The sequence below is a fragment of the Oryx dammah genome, unplaced genomic scaffold (assembly GCF_014754425.2).
Source record: "Oryx dammah isolate SB20612 unplaced genomic scaffold, SCBI_Odam_1.1 HiC_scaffold_14, whole genome shotgun sequence".
Classification (NCBI taxonomy): Eukaryota; Metazoa; Chordata; class Mammalia; order Artiodactyla; family Bovidae; genus Oryx; species Oryx dammah.
Genome location: NW_024070198.1, coordinates 40,749,880 through 40,770,054, shown reverse-complemented (window position 1 = coordinate 40,770,054; position 20,175 = coordinate 40,749,880). Strand labels below are relative to the sequence as shown.

At 49.9% G+C, this 20,175-nt stretch overlaps 1 protein-coding gene across 23 annotated transcripts in view; it reads right to left on the bottom strand.

Annotated features, from left to right (window-relative positions):
* The window catches only part of TACC2 (transforming acidic coiled-coil containing protein 2), a 227,924-nt gene that overhangs the window by 143,734 nt on the left and 64,015 nt on the right, over positions 1 to 20,175 (bottom strand). For all 23 annotated transcript variants that reach the window (XM_040254908.1, XM_040254916.1, XM_040254923.1 and 20 more), the window contains 2 exons: positions 9,626 to 14,887; positions 8,944 to 9,057 (listed from right to left, as the gene is read on the bottom strand). In XM_040254908.1, the coding sequence (XP_040110842.1) occupies positions 8,944 to 9,057; positions 9,626 to 14,887 (5,376 nt within the window). The remainder of the gene's footprint in view (positions 1 to 8,943; positions 9,058 to 9,625; positions 14,888 to 20,175) is intronic.

Sequence of the window (20,175 nt, the reverse complement as noted above, 5' to 3'; positions counted from 1 at the left end):
CGTAAGCAGACAGGAGCTGGTGAGCCACCCGACCCCTTGGGACGAAGGCTGCTGAGCACTGGGCTGGGACTCAACAGACCATGCACATCACTCCCTGGCAGTGTGTCTGCCCACCAGCTGCCCACCTACCGAGCCACCCCAGCCCTCTTTCCAAGGGAGGACTGCCCAGTGTCCCGGCTCCTCCCTATCACGGGACGCTCTGGCTTCCCTCCTAAGCCACCGGCCTGGTGCACGCTTGCTGGAGGACAGGGCCGGCTGTGGGGGTGGACCTGCCTGCTGAGGCCCCCGCGGCCCAGGGACCTTGTCTCTGGCTCTGCGGTCACAGCTCCTAGCTATGGAGGGCTGGCTTGTGCAGGCTGCTCTGCGTCTTGCCTCCTCTAAACCCGTTTAAACTTCCTTTAAGCCCCGGGAGACGTCAGTGGCCCACTGACCCAAGAAGCAGCTGAGACTGGTGCAGTGACCTAATCGCCCAACACGGTCCAAGATGGGGGAGGGATTTCAACTCCAGGACCTAAGGCTTCCCTCTCTCGGCCTCTGGTCCCTCTTCCTTCGCCCTCCACACTCACCTCTCGGGGGCCCAGCTTCCCTCCACTTACAGGTGCTCCGGGCCTGAGGACTCAGTGCTGATTGCGTCCCCTGCACACTGCGGTCCTCTCTCACCCAGCCCGCCCACTCCAGGACACAGCTGTCCCCCCTCCCCTGAGGATTTGCTTCCCAAACACCCTCTGACCGCCTTACAAAAGGAAAAGGCATTACAAGTCTCAGTAATCAGACCTGTTCCAGCACCTTCCCTGGAAACAGAGAAACACTTGCGCACCTCGGAGTCAGCAGGCTGCTAAAATATTTAATGCTGGATGACTTAACAGGCCTGAGAAGAAAGGGAGGCTGAAATGCAGTTAGCTGGGGTCACCAGCCCTGCACACCCCATAGGAAGCCTCTTTTCCACGCTGGCAGTTTCTAGGGACAGATGGCAACTGGCAATCCATTCTCTGCTATGGACCCATGTCAGCTCCCTACGATCCTGGAGGGGCACCCCTGTAGGTGCAGCCAGTGGGGATGGGTGAGCACAGAGGGTTCTAGATTAAGTGTTTGAAACCAGCTGATTGGATTCCCTGAGCCCCCTTACCAGGCCTGGGTGTGAGGTTGCACTGGCTAAGCCCAAGGCCTCTGGTCAGCCCAGTGGTGAACCTCCTTGGTTCAGGAGCCAGGGAGACGCCTCCTGCTGATCCATGTTGTCAGGCACATGTCCCATGAACGCACCCCAGTCTCCACTCTGGAGACACAGTGGCCTGGCTTTCCCACTAGCAGAGCTGGGGGGAGGCAGTGAGGAGGAACCCAGCACTCACTGGACACCACCAGGGATCTAAGCCTTGTGAGAGCTTCACCCAGAAACTCTCAAAATCCACACTGCTGGCAGGGATGACTCATCTCTTATGTATACGAGATGAAACTATATCTTCAGGTTGGGCTGTGCCATGCAGAGTCCCACATGGCTATTTAAATTTCAGTTTTAATTAATGAAAGTTGGGACTTCCCTGGCAGTCCAGTGGCTAAGACTTCACCTTCCAATGTGGGGGTGAAAATCAAAACAGAAGAAATAGTGTAATGAAGTCAATAAAGATTTTAAAAATAGTCCACATAAAAAAAATCAATAAAAAATTAGTCACAGTTAGTTAAAATCCACAGTTTCAGTTCCTCCGTGACCCTGAAGCCACGTCACCCTGAAATGGACCCCAGGTTTTCAAGTGGCCTCATTTTAGACGTGTAATATCCACATGTGACTAGTGGCTGCCTTACTGGATACTGGAGACACAGAATACTTCCATCATCATCGAAAGTCCCAGTGGATAGCATGTTTCAGAGTAACATCGCCAAGATTCCTTCTGGCTAATATTACTGATCAGAGATCCAAAAATGGATTTGATGTCTGAAGACCTCTCCAGAAGAGAGATTCCAGTCCCGACTCTAACTCTCATTAGCCCACTGACCTTGGGCAAGCCATGTCACCTGTCCCAGCATCCACTTCCTCCTCTACAGAAGAAGGGCACAAATGGTACCTAAGAAGGCTCAAGGTGAGGATGAAATAAGATGCTGGATGTAGAAGTACCTTGGCTCAGAGGGAGGAATAAGTAAAAAGGAACTTACACTGAGCAGTAATTAGTGTTGGGCACTCTAAATAAAGTGGCTCACTGAATCCTAGGTTCTATATGCCCCCACTTTACAAGTAAGTAAACAGGTTCATCAAAGGTGATGCCCCCAAAGTCAGAGAACTAGAACTTGAGCAGTAACTTATTTGTAAACCTCAAGGCAGAAGCTGGTCTCACACCATAGAACTCAATTCTACATCTTCTCACTAAAGCCTAGAAGCAGGTTCGGGGTGGAGTTGCTGAGAACAGCCCCCTCCCCCAGGGCAGGTCACTGGGTCAGCTCAGCTCTCCAGGGGGGAGGCCTGGCATCGGAGGTCAGATTCTGTTAGGTGCTCCCTTCCCTATTCCCAGTCTCAACAAGAATGCACCCAAATTTCCTTCCAGATAGCCAGCTAGAGTCTAAAATATCCATTTCTCAAATACGGCTGCTGAAACAAACCTGAATCCCCGTCTAACAGAGTGGAGGTAATGAGAGGTTCCAGGAAGAAAAGAGGGTCGGTCTGGGCACATTCATTTGGAAAATCACCACCTTGCCCTGAAATTGGCCCGGAATCTCAAGTGGCTCTTCCCCCACTCAGATCCACATAACACAGGCCTCAGAGCAGAGAGGCCCAGAAACCCAGAAGGGCGGGAAGCCAAGGTGTTGGGTCCCATCAGAGGCTCCTGGAGGCACAGTCAGCCCCTGGCCTCTGAAGAGGCTGCTGCCTTCAGTGCAGGTGTCTCCTAACCCAGCTCTCCACGGCGACTTGGCGTTTTTCCAAAGGATGGGTTCACCTCTTTAAAAAATCGCTTTAATTATGGAACACAAAACCTTCAGAACATAAAGGCGGATTTTAAAAGGTCCTTTGACTTTTATAATACGATGGTTCACAATGATTGAAGCTGTTGATCGTAATCCGCATCCTTCGTAGAGTCGTTAGTTCTGCGGTTGCTTTGAACCATTAACAAGCCCCCGTGAGCCGGCAGCATTAGTGGGGCTCCCATATGACAGAGACACACAGAAGCAGAGGCACGCACAGTCTCACCCAGTCTCACAGCCCCCCCTCCCTGCAGGGTCTGTTCCCATTTCATTTGGAGACCTCGGGCATGTTCTTTGTTTGCTTGATTTTCGAGATGTATGTTTTAATAAATACATTGAAAATGAGAATAATGGTTACCATTTGTATTTTACACTTACCATATAGCAGGCATTATACTAGATCGCTTTGGAAACATTCCATTTTAATCTTAATTCCAACCCTAATGGGGAAGGGTGGAATGTTCCCATTTTATAGATTTGGAAACTGAGGACTGAAAAGTCAAGAAGCTTCTCCAGGCATCACACAGATAGGAAGAGGTTGCTGGGATGTGAACCCTCTGTCTTACTCTATCATCTCCTATTTGGGAAGAAAACTGCTCCAAGGGAATGAAGTGTCAGTGTAGCTCTGTAATAGCCCTGTAATAGCCCAGAACTTCTCAAAAGAAAGTTTAAAATAGTCCAAGCAACATAATATACAATCAAACCCAGAAGGATGGGGTTGGGGACAGGATGGGTCTGTTGTCCTGGCTTTATCTGCTAGGCTTGCTAGCTTCTTTTCTTTTCCTTAATTTATATGACTATAGCCCTCTTGAAAACCTTATTCTTAAACTTGAAAACCTGGTGTCACAGCTGCTAATTTTAGAAAGAAGAGGCGAGAGAAGGAAGAAGCAGACAGAGTAGGAGGAAGGGTGGCAACCCACTCCAGCCCCACCTTCAGGTCCAGCCTGGGCCTCCTGGGCAAGAGGCCGGCTGGACCTTGCTGGTCCCTCCCTCTGCTCCTCAACCAACTGCCCCTTGTGGTTGGGCCTAGGTGTACTCAAAGACCTGAAGCATCTGAGGATCATTTAATTATCTCAAAAGCACTAGTAATTGAAAGTGATACCTCTCCAGCCATTTCCTCAAATGGAAGAAAAGAGAGACCCCTTGAAATAAATATTCAGCAAAAGCAAGCTGGTGATGTCCACAATGGATTCAGAACTACACATCTGATCATCAGTGGCGTGAAAGCAAAATGGCAAATTCTAATAATAGACTTTTCATCCCCTGAAGACAGTTGGATGGATACAAAGTCAAAATCATTCAAGCCTCTTCTGTAGAACATTCTAAAAATAAAATCTATGGGTTCCAGAATCTTCCACAGGGAGGGACCACACGATGTATACAGAAATCCAGAGCCAAGCTATCTGTCATCGCCTATTTCTCAGAGATGGGTGTACACATACCCCTTAGGTGGAGGTGAGCAAAGCCACAGGATACCCACAGCACATGCACCAGCAGGCCCAATCTGACTTCAAAAGATGGGAAATAAAGCAGCAAAATATCTGCTCCCTGCATCTACATGGAAATGAGATTGAGTTTTCAAATGATCCTGTCACCAAGATGGAAAAGAGACCCTTTTTAGGTACTGAGTCTGATCTGTGGGATCAGCTCTAACCAAGTCAAAAGAATCTCCAAATTTCAGTAGATTCAACAGAACTGTGTCACCCGATAACCAAGAGAGTAGACAATTTGGTTTTGACTTGCTTCTTCTCATGGCAAATCAAAGTATTATTTTTATGTTGAAATACAATACAATACACAATAAAGAACACACAAAGGTTTACAATAAAACACAATCTCAAAATGTTTAAACTTGAAGCAGATTGTTGTGGGCAGTAAATTCCCTCTCCTCTGCCAAGAAGACATTTTAACAAAGAAGTTAGTTCTGGAAAAGAAAGACGGCCAGGCTGGAACCTCAACCCCAGGAAGACGAACACTGGCCACGCAGTGCACTGCAGGAGAAAAGCCTGTCCCACAGAATTGCAAAGAGAAAACCTAAGCTCTGTCTGGGCCGGAACGCACCTCGATTGCATCTGATCACTTATCCTGGCCCTCACTGCAACTCAGGGAGGCAATTACAGCTGTGACCTCCCCATTCTACAGATGGACAAACTGAGATTAGACATGAAACCAGTAAGGGACACAGCTGGGTGTGAACCCAAACTCCACCACCACCCAGCTCCTGGTAGCATCTGCCATAGTGTGACCACACAACCTCCCCCAGACTGCTGCTGAATTTACCTTCACGTGCAGCACCTGCCATTCCCAGGGCACACACGCCCGACTTTGGCCGGACTTTCTCTGAGGCCCGCTCAGATCCACAGCACAGCTCCCTCAGGGTGAAAGGTGCACTGGAGCTACTGAGCTTCCCCTCAAGGCAAAGAAGCATTCCCAGCACTGGTGTTAAAGTAGGAATGAAGTTGCTGGGCTGAGAGAGGAGGGCCTTTGGGGGCCCCGTGGGAAGGCTTGGCCTTATGGATCATTCGATGACTCTGAGAGCTCTGGGAGGAGCTGGGGTGTCCCTGGCAGCAGCCACTCACCATATGGAACCGTTGAGGGCTTGATGTGTGACCAGTCCAAACGGAGATGTGCTGTGGATATGAAATACACCCCAGCATGCAGAGACTTCATATGCAAATAAGAATGCAGAATATCAAGTTAATAATTTATATATTGATTGCATGTTGAAGTGATAATATCTGTCATATATTGGGTTTTGTTGCTGTTGTTTAGTTGGTAAGACATGCCTGACTCTTTTGCAACCCCATGGACAGTAGCCTGCCAGGCTCCTCTGTCCATGGGATTTCCTGGGCAATAATATGGAGTGGGTTGTCATTTCCTTCTCCAGGGGACCTTCCCAACCCAGGGATCAAACCTCAGTCTCCTGAATTGGCAGGCAAGTTAATTAATTAATTTTAATATTTCAATTTTAATTTATTTAATTTTAATTAAAATTTTAATAATTTCTATTTGTTTTGAATGTGGCTACTATAAAATTTAAGATTATGTTTGCAGCTTATGTCCTATTTCAATTGGACAGAGCTGGTCTGTACCTTCAGGAGACCTTCGATTGTCTATTGAGTATAAAGTAGACTCTGTTGTGGTCCATTTGCTCAGATGTGGCTGTCCCTGTAATTGCCCTCAAGGGAGGGGAGCCAGAGGTCACCCCACCTGCAATTCTTTCTGGAAATCCTCAGCCAGTGGGAGAGTAGCAAGCCTTTTTCCTAAGAACCCAAAGCACAGGAAAGGTGAGCCCTCTTCCATCCTCATTTCCTTCAAGGACCAGAGCAAAGCAAATGATCTAAATAGAAGTAGACCATGGGTTGGAAAGATACCCCTGAGGAGGAAATGACAACCCTCTCCAGTATTCTTGACTGGAAAATCCCATGGACAAAGGAGCCTGACGGACTACAGTCCATGGGATCTCAAAGAATCAGACACAACTGAGCAAGCAAGGCCACACGGGTCACAAATGCAAGTCATGAATGCAAAAGCCACTTAGGTAATTTTTAAATGTTGGTAGCCAAGTAAAAACAAGAAAAAAATATGAAAATAATTTCAGTAACATATTCTAACCTAGTACATCCAAAATATTACCATTTTAACATACAATATAAAAATTATTAATGATGTTTCTTGTATTTTTTTTTGGTCACATTATGTAGCTTGTGGGATTCTAGTTCAAAGTGCAGAGTCCTAACCACTGGACAACCAGGGAATTCCATGTATTCTTTGCTTCACATTGAGAGAGCCAGTCCTTAGGTAGGTTGATAAGGAGTCCGGGGCCCTCAAGGAGGAAGGGGTCCAGAAGGAGAAAAGGACAAACTTTTTCCCCTACATTCCTTAGTCTTAGTCACATAAGATGTTATTTTCTTTAAGCCCAGAGCTAATGATTAAACAATAAAACAAAAGATGTAGGTTGTGGGACCTTTCTATTGTTAGTTCTAATCTTTCTCATTTAAAATGTATGTTGAGGGAGTGGGTCTGGTAAAAGCATTTAAGGCCTTGGTAAGACTAGTGAGTGGAGCACTCTTCGTTCCCCTCGTGATGTCTATGTCAGAAACTTTCTCTGTCTCTTTTTATACTTTAATAAAACTCTCCTACACAAAAGCTCTTGAGTGATCAAGTCTGGTCCCTGCTCCTGGAGCTAAATCTTCTTCGGAGATCACGAATCCGACATCGTTCACCATAAGCTTTCAACACTAAATCTTCAACATCTGAGATGCGTTTTACCCTCACAGCACATCTCCGAACACATGTGACCAGGGCTGCCAAAATGAACAACACAACTCGAGAATCTGAAAGTCTATCACCCAACAAATCCTCAACGAGGGCAAAGTGCACAGAACACCCATTATATTGAGGTCAATAGCTACTGCTCTGTAAATTATAAGTCATACACTTTGAGCCACTAAGATTTATGTCTGCAAAGAGTTCTGATGGCAGCAGGAAAAAAAGGACTCTGAGAATTTAAACAGAAAAAAAAAAAAAAAAACAGTGGATGAAACTACCCTAACATAATGTGTGTTTGTGCACACACTAACATCATAAATACCAGCAATCATTAGGTGGTGGGGCTGTGGATTTTTCTCTTTTTCCTTATACTTTTCTACACCTAACACATATCTAGTGTTAATTTAGAAATTATAATTTTAAAATCAAAAATGATTAGAACATCGAGTCATGATCTATTTATTAGATTACTATATGCCTTGTCCTAAGACCTTCTTGTTCTCCAGGAAGGATGATAAAACATCTGGGGACTGAGAAAGAGCTAATATAACATTTGTGGGGAGAGGAAGGGGAGGATTTTTCAAGTTAGACATCTTTTCCTATACTTTTACTGGGAATGTCAAAAATACATATAAGCAAGAGCCGTGGGGAATTTTGTGCTAAGTCAGCAGCAGAGACAAGTGTCCAGTGCAGATTAAACTTGCATCTGTCTTGGCAACAGGGCTTGCAACTCTGTTGGCCCAGAGTTATGAGAGTTGCCCTCATTTGGAAGGCAAGGCAGTTGGGTGGAAGTGCTCAGACTTGAAAAACAGGTGATCATGCATTCTTTTGGCGAGTGCAAAACATGCATCAAATCATTTACAAAATGCCTGCAGCTGTTTGGTAGGATACTCTGGGCTAGCCACAGGTACTAATTTAAAATCCAACCCCGCCTCACTCACATGAGTATGTGCCTGTGTGTGTGTGCACACACATGTACACACACACACACACAGAGCTCTGGAGGAGCCAAAGAGCTAAGGATGCCGCAAAGCTTGTTCAGAATGTGTTTATGCCCAAAGCACCTCCCTCTCCCCTGAAGGATGTCATTTCCCAGCAGCAGCTGGTGCCCAGCCACGGGTGACATTTCACTTAAGAAAGAACAGGCAGGTACCCTGCAAAGTGTGAAGGTCTGGGATTCCTTCTTGCATCTGTCATTTGTCCTCCTTCCTAGGGGGCATGACTGCTGTTGGTGATTAGACATTCCTGCTCAAGATTAAATCAGACGTGAACCCGTTTACCTCAAAAGGTAATGAACTAGATTAGGAGGTGTCAGGCTTGGAGAGCTGGGAGATATGGGGCGTGTTGTCCAAGGGGTGCAGGGTTTCTTGGAGGGGATGACAATGTTCTAAAATTGACTACAGAGTTGAGAACTGCACAACTCTGTGAATATATTAAAAGCCACTGACTTGTATACCTTAAATGAACAAATGAAATGGTATGTGAATTACGTCTCAATAAAGATGTTAAGAAAAACAAAGATAAGCTCAGATGTGAAAACAATTCCTTTATACAAGCAATGGAGATCATAGTTATCTCAAGCACTGTGTAAAGAATCAGAATGGCAAGGTGCATCTTTCTTAGATTAAGACGCATACGTTAGCAGTACTATCCTTTGCAAAACATCTAGCATGTCTCTGCCAAAGGCAGGCAGGGTTCTCCAAAAGCTGATGCCTTTTCACTGACCTTTCTGCTCCTCCTGCACTGCTGGCATCATCTGAAATAACCTCGTCCGTGATGTCTGGAGCATCCTTCTCAGGAACCAAAGGTAACGTGGATGGGCCAGCCTTGGGGATCTTTCTGGGATAATGTAAAGAAAGCAATACATCTTAGAAAGGGCATTTCTCTCCATGTCCTATTGAAAAGCCCTTTTCCCAGTTTAAGCTTTAAGTGGCTACTTCAGGAAAATCTCTAGAAAAAAAAAAAAATTAGCTTCAGGCAGTGAAAGGCTTTGAGATGCTTTGGGATCGTTTAGGCCTCTCTGCATAAATAAATCCAGATTCAAAAGCAAATGTATCTGGACACCAGAAAAATAGTCTGACTGACTGACCATAACCTATGACCCCATAGTCCACTGCTGGCCTGTAAATATTTCATGCTTTACAGTTTCAGTTAGAAGAATTAAAGAACACAAGGAAAGGAAAAAAGATGTGTTAAACAGACAGCTCCTCCAAACCAAACAGACGCCTCCAAACCATTTCTCATGTTTTCAGACTCTCAGCACATCCAGAGATTGTAAGTAGGGAAGTTTAAACAATTAGATACGGAAAAATGAAGCTTCTTTAAAGCCACTCATCACTTTGACTTTTAAAAATGAGAATCACTTTTACGGCTGACCCCGCATTAGCGTGTGAATTTATCTAAGTACCTCTCAGCGTCCAGTGTTTCTGGATCCAGGTTTTGCAGCTTCAGGTTCCGAGTTTCGTCAGGTTCTGGGGGTGAGGAGACACCTATCTTCCCATCCTCCGCAAAAGCAGGGAACTCAGGCCTGGGTTGCTCCTCAGCCTGTGGGGGCCCGGCTGGGCGGCCCCCACCTAGGGCGACTTCAGCATCCATCCTCAGAGCCCCTTCTGAGCAGCCTGGGTCCCCAGGGCTTCCTGGCACAGCCGAGGCAGCAGCCGCACCAGAGAACATTCTCGTAGTACCTGTTTCAGGCAGGTCCTCAGACACACATGCCCGGGTCCCAGCTGTGTTCAAAGTGACGTCACCCTCTGCTTCCCCAGCAGCTCCAGCTTCCAAGCTGGGCTCCAGCGGATTATCTGCCACTTCCCCAGCTGGGGGCTCCAGGACGCCCTGGGTGCCCAGGGCATCTTGTGTTTCTGAGATGCCAGCTGCACCTGCACGCCTCCTCTCACCCCCAATTGGGTCTGGGGTGCAGGGCTCACCAACGGCCTTGGGCGGAGGTGGGATGTCCCCATGGGGAGATGCTCCCTGGGCAGAGGTGGATCCTGGCGTGTCACCCAGAGCCCGGGGGAGAGAAGAGCCCCGGGGGCCATCTTCTCTGGGTTGACTGTCCTGGCGGGCTGTTTCCTGGCTCTGTTTTCCAGAAGGAATAATGTCATCTGGACCAGAGTCCCCTGCTGCATGGCTCTGGGGAGCCACCTGCAAGTCAGCCCCGGAAGTCTCTGGAGAAGCCGCCTGTGAAGACAGATCTGAAGCTGCTTCCTGTGGGCCACCTGCCTGCTGTGAATGGGCTTGGCCTTCCCCAGGTCCCGGCCACCAGCCTTCCCCGGGCCCCTCCGGCTTCTTGCTGTCCGCCAGCATCTGCGGGGCTTCACTTACTTCCTTTCTCTCACTGGCACCCGGCAGGGTGTGCTCTGCAGCCAGCCAGGCCAGCCCAGGCAGCTTTCCTAGAGCTGGATCCTGGGGACCCAGACAAGAAATCTCAGCTTCTACAGCCAGCTCTTGCTTCCTCTCCTTTGAGTCCACCCAAAGACCAGTGGGAAGGGTGGGGAGAGGGGTGACGGCCACTCCTTGAGTCCCATCTGGAAGCTTCTCTGGGCTTGGCACCATGAGGCCCTTGCCCATCACCCTCTTCCTGGCTCCCGCATTTTCTCCCTGTGTGCTCTGCGGCCAATCGGTGGTCAGGGCTCCAAGCACAGACTTCTCGAAGATCTTGGTGATGTGCTCCCTGAAATCAGGCAACCCAGTGAGCATCCCAGTCTGCCTGCAGCTTGCATCTACATCAGCTGATGCTCCCCGCCTGGGGTCCTTGGAAGGCTCTAGCATCCTCTCCCCGCTGCCCTCGGTCTCTCTTGCTGCTTCCCCTGCCTTGCTCTCCTCACTGATGGGGCATGCTGGAATTTCGCCGGGCTCAGCACTTGCACCAGGATCTCCTGACCATTTCTCCTCCCCCGTGGTCTCCTTACTCTTGGCCAGAAACGGCATCCTGTCCAAGTAGGGCACAGAGTCCACAGGACCCTCAGAGGTCGCAGCTTTGGAGCTGCCAAGGCTGGCTGGCACTGCAGAGATTCCCTCACCTGCAGCTCCTGCTTGCAAGAAGGAGGACTCAGCAGAGCCCTCCCTGGAGGAGGCTATTTCCGAGGCAAGCAGGGGCTCCTGAGTGGAACAAGGGCTTTCCCCAGGGGCTCCAGGGCCTTGGGGTGAAACAGCTTTCACAACACTGTCTTCCAGCCCTTTCCTGGCAGCACCCTCGATGTGCAAGTAAGGAGTACCAGGGGCAGCCTCCTCCAGGGGTCCAGACGGCAGGAGCCTCTTTGGGTCGGGGACAACCTGTGCTGCAGAAAGATCCACCACGCTCCTGGGACTCTCAGCCAGCTCCCCGGCTAGTGGCCAGGCATCCTGGCAGCTGGCCAAGTGCTGCTCACCTAGAGCAGAGGTAGAGGCTTCCTCCCCAGGGGAAGAGTGCTGCTCTATTTGGAGGGAGCCTGGCTCCCCCGGAGCCTGCCACATCCCCAGGGCTCCTCCGTCCGCCTTCCCACAAGTCTCAGCACCATCCACACCTTGATCCTTGGCTGATGGGAAAATTCCAGAAAGCTCCGGGACCTCTGCATCTGAGGCAGTGAGGTGCTCCATTTCCTTCTGTGGGACCAACCCCGGTTGCTGCCCGCCCTCCTGGGTTTCTTCACCTGCCTCTCTCACTGGGGCATCCTGGGCGGGTGTGGCTCGGGGGCTGGCAGGTGCTGGAACCGGCTGGCTGTGAGCTGCCTCCGGGAGAGCTACTGGGTCAGGCCGACAAGGCAGAGCCCCCACGGTGTTTCCACTTGCCTTCTCTGTCTCGCCCAAGTCCTGGAGCTGGGGCCAAGCGTCAGCTGCTCCTGAAATGCCTGCGTCCTCAAGACATGCTTCTTCATGCTGGCTGCCGGCGTTCAGCCCGTCAACCAGCTCCTGTTGGGACTCGTTTGGCCCCTGCCCAGCACAGCTATATTCCTTTGTGCTCAAGCTACCTGCAAAAGAAGGGTCTTGGGAAGTGTCTGCTGCAGGAGATGAGCTCCTGGACGGCTGACTGCTGCTGCATTCTCCCTCTTGCCCCTTCTCCCTGCGTGCAGGCAACTCAGGCTTCATGTGTGCTGACAACTGTGACTTCTCGGTCGCAGGATTCTCCAGAACTGTGCCCCCAGGAGGTGAACTCGGAGCATCAGATAGACTGCCTTTGGGGAGCTCACTTTGAAGTTCTGTTTCAGAAGCCGATTGCTTGCCTCCATGAGTGGACAAGTTCACATCTTCCCGCGGTCCCACGGGTATATGGATTTGGGGAGAATCGGCACCCAGGTTCTTAAAATCCGTATCACCTGGATAAGTCTCTTCCTTGCTTCCGCACCCTTGGGATGTCTCCCTGAGCATATTGAAGACCGACGCTTCTGGGTATGTCTGGGATGTTTGGAGATGGTTCTCAGGACACAATAAGGGCCTCTCGGATGCAGTCACTTCTATACCGCTGTCCCCCGGGTGGGATAGGTTTCCCTGCCGACCTTGCTCCAGGCTGAGCGTCGTGAGCCTGCAGTCCACTGCCCAGTTCTCCTCCTCAGGAGGAGGGGGCCCATCAGCGTGGACTTCCTGTCCAGCTGTGTCACGCCCCGGCCCACGGGGGTGGGGGGATCTTAGCGAGCCCTCCCCCTCCCCATGGCCGGGCCTCTGTGCGGATGGGTGGCTCCCTGACTTTATTTCAGGCATGCTCTCCGCCTCCTGGGCTTTGGGGACAACCTCTGGAGCAGGAGCCGACAGGAAATCTGATTTCTCAGATTCTAAAGCAGGAAGAGAGTCCATTCTTCCCAGTCCCTCCACGTCCTGAAGGGTGTCGGGACATTTGGTCTGTGGTCCCGGCCCCGCCCAGACGGTTCCCCGGGAAAGAACACATTCACCAGCTCCTTCTGGCCCAGAGGGTGGGCTAGGATGCTGTTCAGGGAGCTGGTGCAGTGAGCCCGATGCATGGACCACTTGAGATTCTCCCATCATCCCACGGGCCACCACGTTCCAAGCTGCATCTTCTGAGGGAGAGTCAGACCTGTCCACGTGCCCGGGGATCTCCTCTCCAAGTGGCTGTGCTAGGACTGTGTTCAGAAGGCCTTTGCTCTCCTCATTGCCAGTCAGCTGTGAAACCTCGTCCTTGTCCACCTCTGAGTCAGGCTTGCAGTCCCAGGCCTCAGGTTGTTCTGCCTGTAGATTCCCAGGATCTGCACCATAAAGGGGCCCTGGGGCCGCTCCCTGTCCTCTAGGATCAGCCCCAGAGACTCTGCTTTCTTTGTTAGCCACAGCTGGGCCTTCGGGGGGCTCAGCTTCATCCTTTGGCCCTGGTGACCTGCTGGCACTCTCATCTGATGCACTGGGAGTGGGGAGAGCTGGAACCTTTGGTTGGACTTCATGGCTTAGCTCTCTATTCCCAAGCTCTGCCCTCTCCTTCAGTGGGGCAGGAGCAGGAATCTCTCTGGGGCCTTCTTCCAGACCCTCTCCTTCTCCTCTGAGGTCTGATGCTTGCTTCTCCAGTCCTGAAAACACTGCTTCTGCCCACTCTGTAGCCAGATCTGTGAGAACAGGCATCTCGGCCATGGAAACCATCTCCTTGGCTTGTTCTGCAGCCATGGAGGCCAGAGCAGCTGGCTGGGAGGGGAGGCTTGAAGCCGGACCCAAATCCTCAGTTGAGGCATGTGGGGCAGGCTCAGGGCTCATGAACAAAATTCCCTCGGGCTGGTCACCTGTTGCTGCCCAGGTGACTTGACTAGGCTCAGCATCTTGGCTCCCAGTCTGCGAGTGACCCTGAGCATCAAGGGCACCCAGAGTCTCCTCCCAAGAGCCCTTGTCCCCCGGCACCAGGGCAGGACCCAGTGAATCCCAGGGCAGCCCTGTGGGCGGGAGTGCTCCCATCGGCTGCTGGCAGCTTTCCTGGAAATCGGCCTTCGCTTTGGCTTCTTGGGCGGCCCCTGAACTGGTCCCAGTGGGAGGGCAGGCCCCGAGGAACCCTGCATCATCGGTGAAATCCTGAGGTGGCCCCTCCACTGGGCATTCAGGGGCTGGCTCTTGCGAGGTTGAGATCTCGGGTTTTAGGGGAGGCTCCTCCAGGCTGGCTGAGCTCTCCTGGCCTAGGTGGGCAGCAGGGGCCTTGGGGGTTCCCTGCCGGGACTCTGGCCGTGGTAAGCCAGCTGCAGCCTCTTGCCCTTGGGATTTGAAATCACCAGGCCGGGCATCCTCTCCACGCAGCTGCACCTTCATCGGCTCTGGAGGAGCAGTTGGTGGAATTCCTGCCAACTGGTCAGTGGAGCTGGAGGAAGACAGTCTCTGCCCTTCTTCCTTCGAGCTTGTCTCTCCTTCGGCACTGGGGATGACAGAAACCACCTTGCGCTGAGTCAAGTTGTCGTCCTGAGGGACAGAGGCTGCTGGGGCCTCTCCTGGGCCATTTGGAGGAAGTTCCCTCCAAGGCTGTTGAACCAGGGGCCAACCTTCAGGTTCCCCTTCTGGGCTTGCCAAGCAACCTTCCGGGGGGCCCTCGGCAAAGCGCATGGAGGACGAGGGACTCTCCCACTCCTGGGGCTCCGGTGCTCTGGGACGTGGAGAATCTTCTGGACCCCTGGCTGCCTGTGGGTGCTCTCTCGGCTCAGTCACCTCTGGGGACACGAGGCAGGGGTCTGGAGTGGCAGCAGCCTCAGAAGCAGAGCTGGAACCTCCATGCCAGACGCTGCCAACAATGAAAACATTTAATGTTTCATCAGTTCTCATGGATGGCAAGGAGAGAGTAAAGCACAGGCACAATCACTCCACCCCTCTCCCACTTAAGGACGTAACACACCATCCTCATGTGGCTCATTCTCCCCATGAAGAGAGCCCCCTCTGTGTCCCACCACACCCATAACCATGACTTTCTCCAAAAATCAATGCAGAGAATCTCAAACATTCAGTCTGAGGTTTTCCATGCTGGTCAGTAGTGAATAGGGAAATTAAATACCAAGGAGATCAAACCAATCAATCCTAAAGGAAATCAACTCTGAATATTCATTGGAAAGACTGATACTAAAGCTGAACCTCCAATACTTTGGCCACCTGATGCAAAGAGCCGATTCACTGGAAAAGACCCTGATGCTGGGAAAGATTGAAAGCAGGAGGAGAAGGGGATGACAGAGAATGAGATGGTTGGGTGGCATCATCAACACAATGGACAGGAGTTTGAGCAGTCTGGGAGATAGTGAAAGACAGGGAAGCCTGCCTGGCATGCTGTGAGGTCACAAACAGTTGGATGTGACTTAGTGACTGAACAAAAACAACAATTATGGACTGAACTGTGTCCCCCTGAAAATCCATATTGAAGTTTTAATCCATAATGTGACTGTATATGTGGACATAGGGCCTTTAAGAAGGTAATTAAATGTAAGTGAGGTCATAAGAGTGGGGCACTAATCTAGGAGAACTGAAGTCCCTGTAAGAAGAAGGGGGACACCAGGAGTTACTCATACCAAGAGGCCTTAGCAGACACAGCAGGAAGGTGCCATCTGCAAACCAGGAAGAAAGGTCTCACCAGAAGCCACCTTTGCCAGCACCCTAACCTTGGAATCCCAGCCTCTGGAACTGTGAAAAAACAAAATTCTGTTGTTGAAGCTACCCAGTCTGTGGGTTTCTCTATGGCACTGTGAACAAACTACTACAATGGGTATATTGGATAATATTCTACTATCCTTTCAACATTTTTAAGGTTTCAAATTTTCCAAAATGAAAAGTTGGGAAAATACTTGGAAAATGGATGAAATTTACTGAACATCAGTGCTTTACATGGATTATCTCATTTAACCCTACCAATAGCCTTGCAAGGTGAATATTACTACTGCCATTTTGCAGAGAAGAACCCTGAGAACAGAGGGGTTAAGCTTGAATCTGGCGGACCATGATCTTCTTATTCATTCTATGCCTCCAAAAGCAAAAACTTTTAAGGAGGGAGACACGAAAAAATTCATAGGTTGAAAACTAATCCCCAAGACGATGGTGAAAGGTTGAGGTTGCAAGCCATGTGCTACATGGGGATTCGTGGCCTCCGAAGGAGAATTCAGTCCGGTGCCAGAGACGAGGCTTGACTACAAGGAGCTTTTGTGTAGCAATGTTTTATTATTAAAGCATAATAGAGATAGGGAAACTTCTGACATAGACATCAGAAGGGGACAGAAAGAGTGCCTGCATGCTAGTTTTTAGCAAGATGTTTTATGTCTGTTAGCAAGCTGTTAATCAGACAAGAGAGACCCCCCCAAGGCCGAGGGAGTTATACCAGGCCCCTCTCCCACATTATACGTTTCTGAGATAGAACGGCACAAGGTGTGTCATCCCTGGCCATAAAACAACTGACATGAATGTTGGTTTGCTGAGCCATTATCAGCCCAAGGTCTGAGAAAAGAAAAAAAAAAAAAGGTTCCTCTTACACAAACTGGTTTGAAGAAAGACAAATTTTAAAGCAAATACATAGTTTCATTAACATAGCTCAAGAAAAACACTTCTATAAGAAAAACGCATTGGTTATCTCAAGGTTTGAAAAAAGTTAAGTTTAGGCAGAACCAAGTGTCCTCAACAGAGAAGGGGGGGAAGTGTCTTGCAGTTTATTTTCTCCCGCCACTTGGGGACCTCTGGCCTTCCTACCTATTAACCCTCTCAATGGTGTTAGGAAAGGAGGGTCTTTGGAAGGTGATTAAGTCATGAGGGTTACTGCCCTTATAAAAGAGATGCTGGGAAAGATTGAGGGCAGGAGGAGAAGGGGATGACAAAGGATGAGATGGTTGGATGACATCACCAACTCAATGGACATGGGTTTGGGTGGACTCCAGCAGTTGGTGATGGACAGGGAGGCCTGGCGTGCTGTGGTTCATGGGGTCGCAGAGTCAGACATGACTGAGGGACCAAACTGAACTGAAAAGAGATCCCCAGAGATTTCCCTTGACCCTTTTGCCATGTGAGGACTCCCAGAGAAGGCATCCACCCACCCATGAACTAGGAAATGGGTCCTCAGCAGATTTGAAATCTGCTGGCACCTTGATATTAGATTTCTAGCCTCCAGAGTCACAAGAAACACATGTCTGTTGGCTAAGCCATCCAGTCTATGTCATTTTTATAGCAGCCTGAATGAACTAGGACAGAAGGCAAGAGGCTCTGTACCTGACTCCATTCTAGCCTCTCACCAAGCCCCTCACCTATGAATTATATATACATGACATCACATGACAACCTCAAAGGAGATGTGTTCAGGTGTCACTACACCAGTCATCCCGATTTAATGCCTATCTCTGCACATCAGTTCAGTATCAGTTCAGTTGCTCAGCCGTGTCTGACTCTTTGAGACCCCATGGACTGCAGCACACCAGGCCTCCCTGTCCATCACCAACTCCCAGAGCTCACTCAAACTCATGGCCATTGTGTTGGTGGTGCCATCCAACCATCTCATCCTTTGTCATTCCCTTCTCCTCCTGCCTTCAATCTTGCCCAGCACCAGGGTGTTTTCCAATGAGTCAGTTCTTCACATCAGGTGACCAAAGTATTGGAGTTTCAGCTTCAAAATCAGTCCTTCCAATGAATATTCAGGACTGATTTCCTTTAGGAAGGACTGGTTGGACCTCCTTGCAGTCCAAGGGACTCTCGAGAGTCTTCTCCAACACCACAGTTCAAAAGCATCAATTCTTCAGTGCTCAGCTTTCTTGAGAGTCCAACTCTCACACCCATACACGACCACTGGAAAAAACATAGCCTTGACTAGACGGACCTTAATGGTAAAGAAATGCCTCTGCACATATGCCACTGAAAATATTTCAGATGGACCCGAGAGAGAGCTGGCTACTATCTCAACAAGATTAGCATTTTGAGACAAAAAGCAGGGCTCACAAGAGCAAAGAAGAGAAAACTAAAGAGGGTTGCTGCTGCTGCTGCTGCTAAGTTGCTTCAGTCGTGTCCGACTCTGTGCGACCCCAAAGACAGCAGCCCACCAGGCTCCCCAGTTGGGACCTAACAAACGCCATGATAGGCTTCAGGGACTAAGGTAGGACTCACGGGAAAAGCTGAGTCATCGCCCAGTGAGGTCATCCCCGCGGATGCCAGGACTTGTCTAATCAGCATACTCCCCATAATCTGGTTTGAGTTTATCAGGACATAAAAGACATCCCCCTGCAGCCAACAGCCAATTAGTAAATACCAGGAAACCCCTGCAGCCAATAAAGATTAGCCAATTAGTAAATACTAGGAAACTACTGCAGCCAATCAGCCCTTGCCAACGCTCTGTTCTAAAACCTATAAATACTGCTGTAAATCTGGGTTCGGGGCTCCTTGCTCCACTCCACTGCGTTGGATGTGGCGGGAGCCCTAGCTCGAGCTAGAAATAAAACCCCTTCATGCTTTTGCATTGCTGTGGACGTCTTATTCTCTCAGTTTTGGGGACTCGGACTCTGGGCATAACATCCCCTATCCCTGGGATTCTCCAGGCAAGAGCACTGGAGTGGGTTGCCATGTCATTCTCCAGTGCATGAAAGTGAAAAGTGAAAGTGAAGTCGCCCAGTTGTGTCCGACTCTTCGCGACCCCATGAACTGCAGCCTACCAGGCTCCTCCATCCATGGGATTTTCCAGGCAAGAGTACTGGAGTAGGGTGCCGTTGCCTCCTCCGAGGGTTAAGTTACATGAATCCCTCCAATCCCCAAGTGATCACTAGGACAGACGTGCCCATGGATAGTCCTGGCCTTGTGCTGATGGACAGGGGTGAAACCACTAAAATTGCAGGTAACATTCCTTGACATGACCTTTGCAGAGCAGGATTTCTCAAATTCAATGGATTGTTCCAGAACCAGCAACTCTGTACTTGTGAACCTATTTTCCTTTTAATAGGCACTTTATGCTTAATTGTGTTCCACTCATTAAGTAGGGGGTCAAATCATTTAGTAGCTAATGAGATTAACGGCATGTAATTCAGAAATGAAGCATTCCTACTGACGTCTGCTTGTAAGCAGAGAACACAGCTCCCTCTGCGCTGGCAACAAGAGAACAAAGCGGCTTTACTGATCTGCCTCTGAGAGCAGTGGCCAACTCAGGAGAGTGTGTGACTTCCCTTCAGGCTACTTGAAGTCATGACCGTCTGGGGACAGGATGATAAATTCACTCCACTGGGGCACCTTGAAGACCTGTGGGTCTTATAAGAGAACAACCAGGAATACATCCCCCAGAGTGTGAACTCGGACTCCCTTCTAAATAAAGACCCAGTCTTGGCTCTCTTTCACCTGAACTGAGCAGCTGTAATCTGCGTGATTGCCCATCAGAAGCCAATTTTTAAACCAGATTAAAGTCACTCACCAGGAGGAGCTTTGCCCCAGGGCAAGAAAAATTCTACAAAGTGATCTGTAAGGGCTCTGTATTAATTGGAGCTTGCACAATGTCCTTTTGTGCCTCAAGAAGGAATAAAAAATGTGTAGGATGGAGGTTCAGCTCAGAATCTAAAGGCGAGCTCTTGTGGGCTGGGCAGCATGTTCTAAATGCAAGGCTCTCAGCCCAAAGGAGGGGGGGGCACTGCCTTTGAGCTGAGGAGGGCAGAGCGTAGAGACCACAGCCTCCCCGGTGCAGCCCTGATGCCCCCCGCCAACAAAGGGAGAGGCAGGGAGTGCAGAGATCTGGGAGGAGAGCTGATTCGCTGCAGCGAAGGGCTGAGCAGATGATAAAGATGCAGAGAAGGCCCTCCCCACCACCCGGGCTGGAGACAATCACATCCAGATGGGCTCCTAAGGCGTAGTTCCGAAGACGCACACTCAAGCCAACTAGGAATGCTTGAGAAGAGGAAGGAGACTGGCTGGGGAAAGACAAGCACAGTCTCTGCACTGCCAGGCTTCAAGGGAACCAGCAAAACCATAAAGCAAAATCGCCAGGATGGACAGCTGCCACATCCGCACTTTTCAGTTCTGATGACATTTAATTCACACAGTAGCTAGGCAGAGTGGATGTCGCCCCGCCCCTCAATACACAAA